The following is a 13,106-nucleotide window of genomic DNA, read 5'->3' as shown; positions in this document are numbered from 1 at the left end:
AGATAGTCTGACGTCACGCAGCCCCTCTCTGGTTGGCATTTTTGCGCGTAGAATACTGTTTCCAACCGTTAGGGGGGATAAAACTCCAGTAAGAGATAGAAGGGTGTGACGTTTCAGGGTCAGAACTGTTAGCTCCCTATAGTTAGGGAATTTCATTGACCAAAAACCTCAGGTAAGAATTTTTATTTTAATTTAATCAGTACATGGTAAAGAATAACGTCTGAACAAAAAATTACAGCGTTCTTACAATATTTTTTAAATAAAAATAATATTCTTAAAAGTTTGATTTGAACGTTAACAACTTTTGGAATAAATAAGTCGAAGAATTTAAAAGCTTCTGGCAATCCTGCCCAACACTGACGTCATAGATGTGTACGTGAGGAGAGTCTGGAATGATTATCTAAGTACACAAATATGGGTTAACACTGGGCATCTTCCGCGGGCTACTGTGACGTCAGAATTCGTATAGCGCTAAGATCCGAAGAGAGAAAATTTTTAAATTTCTGTCGCGGTGCAGCCACCAAGCGGTCTTTTTTTTTTTTTTTTTTTTTTTGCTCCATTTATTTGACGAGCTAGAACCCTATCAGAAGGTCATACAGCTCCATAGGGAAAAAAAAAAGAAAATATACAGAAATATACAAAAATACAAAATAGAAATGCAAATTTACAGGTTAAGGTACAGTTTTAGTTTATGTTTAATTAAACGATTACTAAATGGGTCACATGAAAAAAATCATCTTATGGAAGATATTTTTACCACTGAGTTGTATTGTAGAGCCAGGCTACGATTCAGTCTTTAAGACTAAGACATTCACAATACGAAATTCGATTACGTCAGCTCCGCTTTGTGGTACCTCCAGAGTCCGACAGGGGGCGATGAAATTTCCTTACCCGCTTCCTTCATTAGGGGCATTTGCTCTTGACTTAAATTGACTTTGTTTCTGACTTATGGGGAACTTACATAATAGACTTATGGTATCACCCCACTGGACAATGTTGCGCGATGGCCCACTTTGAATATTAGCTTCTCATAGTTTCCTAGATATATTCTGATTATTCTATTCCCCTATGGCCGCTTAATGCGAAGCCAAGAGACTAATATGAGATTTTTATAAAAAGTAACGCGCATTTAGCGACTTATTATCCTGAATAAGAATAACTTGAGTACCGACAGCCTGGCAGTGACTCCAGTGAGCGAGCTCTGCCTGAGTCCTGACTGCCTGCTTGTAAGTTTGTAAATCTAAAACACAATCGTAATGCAAGCATTGGGTGACAAAATATAGTCCCACTTATTGACAATTATTTGTCAATCTGGAAAACAATGTTTTGTAAAAATTAGAAACCATAATGGCTATGAATGGCATAATGGAAGGGGCTTGTCAAACCAGACCCCGACGAAGGCCAAACTCAACACCTATACCTATATCCGATCTTGAGCAGTTTATAATTGATGAAAATGATGGCGATGTTAAGCTTCACATCGCTGCCTACAATGGTGATTTAAATTCGCTTCAAAACTTAATTTCCCGCTATCGTCGGGAAGTTAATAGAAGAGTGAGACCTTTCGGTTCAACACCTTTGCGTTTGGCTGCTACCAGTAAGCGAGCTAGCTATATTTCATAGCCAATAAAGCTTAAACTTGTATATGAATTTATTTTCATACAGATAATCACCCAGCGTGTGTTGAATTTCTTTTAAACAACGGTGCTTTAGTAGATATGGTGGATTTCAAAGCCCAAACACCCTTATTTATCGCTATACAGAAACAAAACTATGCCTGTGCCAAGTTTCTTCTTGAAGCTGGCGCAAATGCCAATGGCGATATTGGTAACATTGACTTTGATGTAGCTCTATACTTTTAAGTTTACGTATTCAATATTTAATCAAAGGCAATCGATGCTCTACTTTGTACGTGGCTGCGAGAGACGGCTTTTTAGAGGGAATAAAGGTTACTAACACAGTCTTTTTCAAATTCAAATTCAGTTTATTCTCGTTCATAATCCATCAATCCTTCTAATTACAAAATAAAACGTAACATCATTATCGTTTCTAGCTTTTGCTCAGCTACGACGCGGATCCCGAGTTAGAGGACCGCTTACTAGGAATAGTACCTGGTCTACCTCTTCATACCGCGGCAATATACCACCATTTTGAATGCTTCGCGGCGCTTCTTCTTGGAGGGGCCTTAAGTGATCTCAGAAAAAGCCAAACATCGCTTCCAAACAACGTGATCTGCCTTTTATCTCTTTCTCATACTTTAGTGAAACATCGATGCTCCATCCAGTTTGGCAAGCTTTTTATCGAATTTGGTGGAAATCTGTGGCAACAAGACAAAAACAAGCTTTTATCTACGGAATTAGCGCAAGATTGCGGCATAAAACTATTTTTTAAGCAAAAATTAGGTGAATCGTAACTTAATAGCCGCGTAATTAAAAAATTACCACCTCTTACCCGCCCGACTTGATATATATTTAACAGGACTACCTCTCACTCTACGTTCTTTGTGTCGTTTACAAATTCGAAGTCATCTTGGCCGTCAGAAACTGAAACTAATTCCTTTCCTCCCATTGCCAAAAACTCTTCTAGATTTCATACATTACCGCGATTTGATACCAGATGCGGATAAACTTCTTTGCTACTCTTATCCAAATAGATAATAAATTAAAAGAGTGATATAATAGTCAAATTTACAGTATAAATATTTTTATTTAAATGTAGAAAGTGAAGCGGTATCATTTTTATTTTACGCAATTAAACTGTATTTAATAGAAACAACGCATTTAGATCATAATAAATTGATTCGTTCAACTAATTACTGGAGCGCCATTTATTTTTTTTTGCAAATTTTTAATTTTTCAAGAAATACCAAAATAATAATAATACAATATTTAGTTCAAACTAAAGAGATAAAATTAAAATACAATTAAAGTTCTTATTCTCAATTATAGTGTTGTTAATTTTTATCAAGGATTGCGTCAATTAGAAGAGAAAAAAAATTTTAAGCTTTAGTTGTCGGGGTTGAACTGGGCGAATTTGGTGTCTCTGGAGGAAACGGGTACGCTGGAACAGTCCCGACGTACATTTGGGAGGTAGTGGCATAAACATATCCGCTAGGTAATGGATACCCAGGGTACGCGTACGTGATTGGATACCCTGGAACGTGACTATACTGCGGTACTAACTGGTGTTGTGATATTTGAAATGGAAACTGTTCACCTTGATCAGACCCAGCGTATATTGTCGTTCCCCCAGACGGAACTACAGTTCCAGGAGGGACTGTGACGATTTTCTTGGGAGGTGGTGGAGGGGGAGGCGGCGATCTAGGTGGGGGCGGAGGCGGGGGAGGCGAATCTGCGGTTTCAGTTTCTATAACTGACCGAATATGCTTCACTTTTACACGCCTTCGCTCTTTCTGAGGTGGCGGAGGCGGGGGTGGTGGAGAGTTACCCGCAACTAGGGTAGGATCTTTTCCAGGGGGAATTCCTGCGTAAAATAATGTAGGTTACATCATTACATAAATCCGTATTCCATCAAGTAGTACTTACCATCAGCAAACATTACAGACTTCTTTGGTCTAGATAAATTTTCCACTTCTCTATTACCCTGCAAAAGTATTCCAACCTTTGGCGCGGGTAAGGGAAGAGAAACTGGCTTGGTGCCGGGTGGTACATCTTCTGACGAGGGAGAGAATATTTCAGGAGCGGCTTGGTAAGTACATAAAGTTCTTTCGTCGCTGATAAAATGTGTCGGTACTTCGGATTCTTCGCTTCTGACAGTTTGATCTTGAGGTATTCCAGACGTCGAAACTCTGTTATCCGACAAATCTAACTGCTTCTTCAAGGTGTCCTCTCGTCTAGAAGTTGACGAGGACACGGCCTGCTTCTCCGCGGATAACTTTTCTTTAATGGTTTGATTTTTATTTGATGAAGAGGCGAGTGTCAAGGCTGAATTCAAAGTTTGTAAAAGCACGGGTATAAGGGCTTTCCCAACTTCATTGCTCGTGTTGGTTTTTTTCCCTAATGTTTCTCGGACCAAGCTAGCAACTGAGGCGAAAGTTTCTTCGCCGGGAACTGGCGGATCTTCTCTTTCCAGTTGGTTTGATATAATTACCTTCCAATCCTCGAGCGAGAGTGATAAAATGTTCTCGCTTATTTCAGATGGTTCGGTTTGAGTCTCAGTAAGCGGTTTTTCTTCCTGTTGTTCATCGGATTCTTTTTTAACCTTCTTAGATACAGCAGGATTCTTTCCAATTAATGGTACGACAGCTTTTTTTTCTAGCTCTGGAGGAAGTATAGGTCCGCAGTAACCTTCAGGTGGATTTTTTAATTTAATACCAGGGGCGGATGGAGGTACAATAGGTTGCACTGGCATTTCGGATTCGGTACTACCAGAAAATCCGGAACCAGATTTTTTCCGCTTGACTCTTTCTAAGAGTTCCCTCGCGGTCTTCTTAACTTTATCACTGGTTGGATCAGTTTCTAATTCACTGTTGGAGCAAATATTTTCTCTAGAACTTGGAACAGTATTTGATACATCTTCAGATTGCGTAGTTGGTACAGCGTGAATATGCGCGGTTGTTTGAAACCCCATTTGAATCGCGGCTTGCTCGCTCGGGTTCCAAGCTACTATAGTAGTGGCGCATATTGGGGCATTTTGCGCTTGAAATTCCAATTTATTTTCTTCAAACGAATGCGAAGGCATTACTGCCGAGTATGGAGATTGCACAGTTGCAACTGGCATTTGCGACCCGTAGTTTCCTTTGTAAGACGAGACTGGGTATGATATCAAATATGGTTTTGAAATGTCTCGATTCATTGAGTCAGGCATGACGTAATTCCCATAATAAATGTAATCAGAAGACACTGGTGGAATTGATGTAGTGGTTTCTGTTCGAGTATCAATTTGCGCAACTGAGTATATGTCAGACTTATTGGCAGGGCTCGCAATATCTTTGGAAGATACAATATTGTAGTGTTGGTTCGTATTTGAAGGCGTTTTTTCTTTATTAAGTGGTAATTCCGCAACAGCAGATTGCTTTTCTAATTCAACAGCATCTTTTGGCTTTGCAGGGGTACTTTCTCTGGGTTTAAATTCCTCTTCAGTCATAACTTCCTCTTTAACGATTAACAAAGCTTCATTCTGATCACCAAACCTCGTGGTCTCTGAAGACGTTTCTGAATGCGTATTGTCTAGAGATGTATCCCGTTGGTGTAATTGTAATTCTGAAGTTTTTGTCGCTTCTAAATCATCAAGCTTTTTATTGCCATCCCGAATCGGTTCGCTACTCTCCAATTTCTTTTCAATATTCCCAGATGAAACGTCTTTAAAATCATCCTTGGTAAGTTCAGACGGGTTGCTTGATTTTTCTTTGCTCGTAACCGAGATATCCTCCTCTTCTTTTTCCAATATGACCACTTTAGTTTCTTTTGATTCTACAGACGATACTGTACCAAGATCTTTTCCACTACCACTCGGTGCCTGGTCGTCAGTTTCTGAAGAATACTTGCGATTCCTGCTCCTTTTTTTGTGTTGTTTCGATGTCTTGCGCGATTTCGAAAGTTTGCTTCGTTTAGATCTCTTTCTACGTTTCTTAGACTTGCTTTTCACTTTTTCAAATGGGATATCGATTTGGCAATCTATTCGTGCACTAAACGATAGTGAGGGTTTTACAATAGTATATTTCAGCAAGTGTCTAGGCCATTTCACAGATTCCTTTTCATTTTTACCCCGGACGAAAATGCAATCGGTAATATTTTGAATGATTGTATCTTTGGGAAGTTCTTTGCTATCATCAAGTTTGACCTGATCTGGTGTACTAAATTCAGTGTCTTCCGCAGTTTCCTTAATATCATCTTTGGAAGGAGGCGTGGGACTGGCGATCTCAACCCATGTACCCAGGTTCTGCTTTACGCGTTGATCCGCCTCCTCATTCACATTTTCTTTGTGATGTAAAAGATCAGTACTGTCAATGACTGGCACTTCATAAAGCTCAGCTTCAGGCGCTGTAATTGGTTTATCATCTTCAATAGCGAATTTTGGAGGTGACAGTTGAAAGGTGTCTCCAAGGCGAATTGGGATGTCTTCATCAAATGTATGAACTCGAGAAGGAACATCTTTCTTCAAAGATGATTCGCCAAAATCAATCGCAGTTATATCCCGATTTTGGTTACGCATTAGTCCAGATCCGAAAAAGGAATCGGTATCGGCATCAAGAACCTTTTCTGGATTGCAAATCAACTTGGAATTTTCCAAAGGATCTTGATCAATTCTACTAGTTTTGGTGAATGGTAAACTCTTAAATATGTCTTGTAAACCCAAAGGAATAGTCTCATTTTCCGCAGAATCGTTAGAATCTTTTCTAGGTTGTTCCATTTCATCCTCAACATTTGACCTTAACGGAAAGTTGGTCTTCAATATTTCATTACCACCTTGGTTAACATTCTGTCTACCAAGTTTCGCGCTGTCTCTCTCTTTCTCCGGAGATCTTTGTCTTTTCTGACTTGAAGGATATTTATCTCCAGTAGAACTCTGTTTCAATTTATCTTCATCCCACTCTCTCCTCCTTTTTGATTTATCTCTAGAATTATCGGATTCTGGTGGACTTCTCCTTCGCTTGGAGTCATAACGAGAGTCTCGACGCTGAGAGGTTGGTGATGCTCCTCTGAACCTGGAAAAAGGGGAATCGTATCTTCTGGGCGGAGATAGCCCGATTCGCGAGGAACTCCCCCGGCGATTTACGGGAGAAAAGTCTCTAGGTGGCGTCTTATCTCTATGACTGGACATGGGAGAAAAATCTGGAGCGCGTCCAAAGGAAGGCGGTGATGGGAATTTATCCTTATAAGGGAAAGTAAATACTTTATCCCCAAACTTGTGTAAAGGGAGACTTTTTCTGGTCGGAGATGAAGAACAATCACGTTTTTCTCTTGAAATCTGAATATCTTCAGTTGAGGCTCTTGGTTGATCATCAGAGCCACGATTGCCTGGTGCTAAAAAATTTAGCCTTCTCGTATTATGATCATTCTTTAGCTTATCCACATCAGTTTCTGTATCTATATCTTCAGAATTTTTCAATTCAGATTGAATCCTGGTCTCTGACGCCTTCTGGTCCAGAACCTCACTTTTAACAAATCTAACAAAGTCAAATTTTGCTTTAGAAGCTATATTCTCCAGTGGTTTGACAGGGTAAATTTCTTCCTCCAGCTTTGCGACTACTTTCTTACTCTCTTTCTCGGCAGGTATCTGATCAATTTCATCAACAAGGCATTCCTTACTCTTCTTCTTAGATTCTTCATAATTTAAAAAGTCCTCAATGCTATCAAAATCGTCCAAGCTCTTAACTTTTTCTGGAATCTTGGGTTCAGACTGCTGTTTGCGCTCGTCCCTATAATTCTTGCGATCATCCTTATGAGACTTATGCTCATCCCTCCGATCCTCCCTATAATCATCCCTCCGTTCATCTCTATGATCGCCCCTCCGATCCTCTCTATAATCATCTCTATGATCACCCCTCCGATCACCTCTATGATCATCTCTATGCCTTCTCGAATCTTTATACTTATAATCATCTCTACCGCCTTTGCTAGAGTCGTACCTCGAAGAAGTGTATTTCCCCGAGTCCAATCTATGATCTCTCTTAGAATAGAAGCTTTCGTATCTCGAGGTGGCTTCCTCCTTCTTCTCTTTTTCAAGTTTGGCTATTTTAGACAGAGACGATTCTTTTTGCGGTTTGGACGTCGCTGGTTTTTTAGACGGAGGTGGTGGTTTAACTTCACCACTGTCCTTGGCGGCCTTCGCTTCCTTTTGCAATGCTAAAGTTTGTTTAAAAGCAGAAAGTCTCTTCTTAGCCAAAGCCTTGGATAGAGCGGCTTTAGCTTCAGGGTCTGGTTTTTGCGGCTTCTTGGGTAAGTCGTCCTCGATAACAGTCGGTTTCTTATTCATATAAGGATAATACATTGGATATGGGAAGCCACCAGGAGGGGGTGGACCAAACCCAAAGGCTCCCGGATTCATGGGCATTAAGTACGGAGGCGGGTACATTGCCGGATCCATCATCATCATATCCATAGACGGAGCGGGAGAATAACCCTCGGCCATCATTTTCGCCATATGCGGATCAATTATTTGAGGCATTTCAGGGGGATAATAGTAGGTTGGATCAACCACGGGTTCAGGCATTGTAGGCTGAGCTTCGGCCAGTGGCGTCATATTTGGTTGAGTAATTAAAATACCGCCATCGGGGAGTCGAGTTACTGCATTTTGAGACACAACCGGTTCTGGAACATCCGGCTGAGTACTTTGGGCTTCGGTACGTACAGGCATATTTGATTGCGCGGTAAGAGAGGGCAGGTATTCCTGTTGGACTTCTGGCATTGGCACAGATTCTTCTTCAGTCGGTGGTGGAGGTGGTGGTACACCAATCAGAAAAGGAAGGATGTTGGGTGAAGAAAAAGACTGATGACCATGGATCACTTCTGGGGATTCCCCTGGTGGTGGCGGAGGTGGTGGAGCGTATAGCACTTGGGCAGACTGTTGACTGTCAATAAATTCCGTGGCCGATGGTACCGCAGCAGGAGGGGGAGGAGGTGCGTATCCAAATTGCTCTCCAAATGAAGATAAAGGATGATTTTCAAGAGTTGTTGCGGATTCTTCAGATGGTTGAGGTGGAGGAGGAGGTGGTGGTGGTGGTGGAAGACAAAATTCTTGTAAGACTTGAAAAGGAGGGGGTGGAACTCCAACATTAGGTTCTTTTTGTGACCCTTCAGAGGGTGGTGGTGGAGGCGGCGGTGGTGGCGGTACAGTTTGTCTCGGTTCTCCAGCTGGTGGTGGAGGCGGTACAAACTCAGCAGGCATTGGACACGTTGCTGGAAAAGAAGGAGGGGGTGGCGGCGGTGGAGCTGGTGGCAATGGTGGAGGGGGAGGAGGAACCGAGTAGATCGGTGGAAGTGGGATAATTTCACCTGGTCCGGTAAAACTCTTTGAGGAACTAGCGTAAGGTTCTTGTCCCAGAGAGAATGCGGAATCCTTCTTCGAAGAGCTATCCGAATCTGATAAATCCATATCATCATTGGAATCGTTTGTAGTTTGACTTACATCCTCAGGCTGGTTTTGTTGCGCTCCTACTTCTTGAAAGCCACCCCCTCGGATGAATTTTTCGCCAGTACCCATTTCTAAAGGTCCCCTACACGCAGAAATAATAAAATAACATGTTAAACAAGATCGTCCTCCCCCCCCCATTACACATGACCGTCGTCGTCGTCCCCATAAATTACACATGACCGTCGTCGTCCCCATAAATTACACATGACCGTCGTCGTCGTCCCCCTAAATTACATACACATGATCGTCGTCGTCCCCCCCCCTAAATTACACATGATCGTCGTCGTCGTCCCCCAAAATTACACATGATCGTCCCCCCCCCCCCTAAATTACACATGATCGTCGTCGTCGTCCCCCAAAATTACACATGATCGTCGTCGTCGTCCCCCAAAATTACACATGATCGTCGTCGTCCCCCCTAAATTACACATGATCGTCGTCGTCGTCCCCCAAAATTACACATGATCGTCGTCGTCCCCCCCCCCCCAATTATTCAACTGGCGTACCTTTTTTCCGCCATTTGAGCTCTGAGTTCCGCGAGTTCATTCAGTCTTTTTTGCTCTCTTTCTCTGCGTTTATCCTCCTTTCTCAGTTTATGCCCAACACTGCGTCCATACTCACGTTGCTTTAAATCTTTCAATCTCTGATGAGAAAAAAAATAAGGCAAAAACCGATTAACATCTTAAGTAAATTAATATCCAAAACTAAGCTAGAAACAATGGACCATTAACATTTGAAAAATTCCACCAATGTTCAGACATTCCTACCTGTTTATGAGCGTGATCGTAAGAGTTCATATGATTATCAAATTCTTGGTGCTTTAAATATTGTTTGTCACAAAGTTCGCAGTAAAAATTTGCTTTTAAGGATGCCAAAGCATCTTCAACCGCTTTTTCTTTCTCTTGAACAGCCTACAAACAACCAAACAATTTTCAATATTTAAAATAAATCTTAAGGTGAAAATTTTAATATCCGCTTAAAATCCTAATAACTTAACAATAAATATCGTACTTTATATTTCTGTTTCAGTTCTTCAGTCTCTTCTTTTTCAATTTCTAAGACTCTCCTTTTCTCCGTTGTTTCCTCAGCATAATCCATCTAACATTAATTAAAAAGATGCATTTACGCGTTAAATCTTTGAAAAGATTCATAATTACAACAATAATGAAGCTACATAAATAATGGGGTTGTTTTTAACGTTTTCCCTAATATGTTAAACGCTTTATTTATGCAAATGTCGCGTAAAGTCAGTCCAAACAAAATTTTTTATTTAAAATTAACTAAATGTACCATTGAAACGAGAACTTTTACCTTTACTTAGCGTAGAAAAACACTAAACCCACCCAATATATTCTGTTCTAAATTATAGTGAATTCGTATACATACCTCCATCTCCCATCTCCCGAAACCCATAATATCTTCTTTAACAATAATTGGCAATGGATCCAAACGACCTATTAAATTAATAGAAAAAGGAGCCACATTTTTAATAAAAGCTTCAATCGCTACTTCAAACATTTTCAGTTTGATCTTCGAATTTTTTTAAACGCATTAATTTTTAAAATATGGAAGATACAAGTATACAAATGATTGAAATTGTCGTATTTTAAATGTTCATGAATTATTTTGAAAAATTACATACAAATTGAGTTTTTTTAATTACATTAGAAAATAATTTGTTGATCTTCTGAAAATGTGTAGATTATTTATTTCATGACAGAAAGGGGAACATTATACGTTGAAAAGTTCACATATAGAGTAATATCGGTAGAGAGGAGAATGAACTGCGCGTTGTGCGCAACTTTGAACTATATAACTTAGGTAAGAAATAGAGGGTTATGATGATGTTGACATAGGAAATAAATTACTCAATTTAAATATAAGTATTTGTTTTTTTTTCATATGAATTATTTCACAGAAGAATTTCTTTCACTTTTATATTTTAAAAAATACTGTAAATACATATTTTTCACACCAGTGTTGTAAGGCCATTTGTGAGTGAAGAAACTACTGTTCAGTTTGAATTTTTACTTGACTAACTTGGATCAACAACAATGCATTGAAGTTAAAGCCAAGTGAAAGTGGAAAAATTTTTTTTCTCTTGTCCCAACACTGAAAACCATCTATACTCGCACACCCCTAACTTTACTCTCTAAGAAGTGACATTATAGGTTTGACTGTGAAAAATTACTCGAGAGATTTGAGATGTTAAACTATTTTCATTGGAGAAGCGCATAGCCCAGTACCCTCGTGGTATCAATGTACAAAACATGGTCTCTTCATTGGGCAACGTATCCTTGATTCCATGGTAATAATATCCCATTCGCATTTTCTGATATTTCACCAACATTAGCACAAAGCCAATACCATGATACTTTGCATCATAATCTCAATCCACACACCATTGAGAGGTTTGAGCTAAAAAACTTTCCTTGTAGGCATTGCAAAAAGTTCGCTCTCTACGCAATTCTTTTCAAATACATCCTCACACATTTGACAATTACTTTGTGGCAGAAGAATGTTTCATTACTAATCAACCTGAGTTGACAAACACTATGTTTTCTTTCAAAAGGGACTTCCACTTCACAGCCATTTAAATTAAATATGTCATTAACTACTTAAGCCAAATTTATCGTTTTTAAAAGAGATTTTCACTAACTAGACCAATATGAAAATGTAGTTACTTAGGAAATTCCACAGGTGCCTCAAAGAGGGGAATTTACGCAACAATCTTATTTTTACCAGAGCAAATCACCTGGCAGAGTCTAAGATGATGTTTACATACCTCAAACCTTCTCTACTTACAATACTCGAATGAACACCGTGAGAGTAAAGAGTTTAGAGGGTAGTGGCTCGTGGCATTCGGCAACCCAGTAGTAAGACTACGCAAAAGGAGGATTACCTTGTTCTCTTCTTCCCAGTCCATGTCCACTCTTCCATCCATGTTTCCTCAGCAATTTGTATCCCAAGTTGTCCTGTTTAGTTTAATGAAAAACACAAAACGAACCCAGAGTAGAAACAACCAAAATCCTCGGGAACTTAGTAATCTAAAGTCACAAATATGCGTTAAATGGCTTAATCTAACCCCGTCCTCTGCCTAATATATTACCTCTGGAATAGGTTGACTCATAGACGATTGCTCCAATTCCAGCAACCCATCATCGTAACTGTCCACATTTGCACTCTGAAAGTAATCAAAAACAGACACGTAAGAAAACTTGCAATCTCATAATTGATACTACACGAATTATAGGTAGCCCACAACTTTCGTGGATTTTCTTTAAAGTTAATGTTTGTACAACGCTAAAAAGAGTCTAGAATTATAGTTTCCTACTCCTAGACCCGATATCCAAGGAACTTTGAGAAACAAATCCCCCTCTTGAACTTTCCCACCGCAAAAGGGATAAGCATGCAGCAACTTTGCTTTTTGTAATGGTCTAAGCCAAAATATCTATAGGTTCTATTATTGATAGGATTTTGTGCTCAAAAAATTTGCAATAGGGAGCTCAATTCCGCACGAGCACAAAAGTCTCAAGTCTCTAAGATGCAAGATCATTTACATTATTTTTATTATTTTTTTTTACTATTATTATGGCCAAGGCCTATGCTAAGATAACGAGTCTCCGCACTCGCGAGTGTTAACCACCAAACAAAATGATATCATAGATATTTAGTGAAATTAACACCAATTTAATAGTGCTTCTTCAAATCAAAATTTACAAAACACATTTATAATTATATTATATTTACCGAATAATCCCTTGATTCGTGAAATCTCGAAAACCTTTCAGCCATTGTTCGGAACTTCGAAAAACCAAGAAAAATGGCGAAGAAGTCTCAATGATGGAAATTTAAGTTCACAAGTTTGCCGCTGACGGTGCTAAATGTTGTTTGGAGTAGTAGTCACGTGACAAAATATTTTTGGCGCGAAAAGAAGGCGCCAAATTTAAACCTCAAAAACAGAGGGAAAAATAATTTGAAGTATTGACTTACTTTACACGTTTATTAGA

At 39.6% G+C, this 13,106-nt stretch overlaps 2 protein-coding genes across 3 annotated transcripts; one reads left to right on the top strand and one right to left on the bottom strand.

Moving 5' to 3' along the window:
• The first annotated feature begins 710 nt into the window (after positions 1-710).
• LOC149609980 (ankyrin repeat and SOCS box protein 1-like) lies at positions 711-2,812 on the top strand. Its single transcript, XM_089859849.1, has 6 exons — positions 711-1,226; positions 1,340-1,597; positions 1,666-1,827; positions 1,890-1,948; positions 2,054-2,402; positions 2,479-2,812. Exons 2-6 carry the CDS (start codon positions 1,348-1,350, stop codon positions 2,655-2,657), a joined length of 999 nt encoding a protein of 332 aa, XP_089715975.1. The 5' UTR covers positions 711-1,226; positions 1,340-1,347; the 3' UTR covers positions 2,658-2,812.
• Positions 2,687-12,967, bottom strand: LOC149609979 (uncharacterized). Of its 2 annotated transcripts, none has more exons than XM_089859847.1 (9): positions 12,847-12,967; positions 12,206-12,280; positions 11,999-12,071; positions 10,483-10,550; positions 10,108-10,194; positions 9,864-10,007; positions 9,603-9,739; positions 3,546-9,178; positions 2,687-3,483 (listed from the first exon to the last, which is right to left on the bottom strand). In XM_089859847.1, exons 1-9 carry the CDS (start codon positions 12,889-12,891, stop codon positions 2,999-3,001), a joined length of 6,747 nt encoding a protein of 2,248 aa, XP_089715973.1. In that variant the 5' UTR covers positions 12,892-12,967; the 3' UTR covers positions 2,687-2,998. The 2 variants fall into 2 exon arrangements, with proteins under 2 accessions (XP_089715973.1, XP_089715974.1); XM_089859848.1 differs by having other exon boundaries at positions 11,999-12,143; positions 12,847-12,912.
• Positions 12,968-13,106: the final 139 nt, after the last annotated feature.

The sequence above is a fragment of the Phalangium opilio genome, unplaced genomic scaffold, assembly GCF_054372755.1.
Source record: "Phalangium opilio isolate 3A_F unplaced genomic scaffold, DU_Popi_V2 ptg000344l_1, whole genome shotgun sequence".
Lineage (NCBI taxonomy): Eukaryota > Metazoa > Arthropoda > Arachnida > Opiliones > Phalangiidae > Phalangium > Phalangium opilio.
The sequence above is the reverse complement of the archived record's forward strand: the minus strand, read 5'-3'. Positions and strand labels throughout refer to the sequence as shown.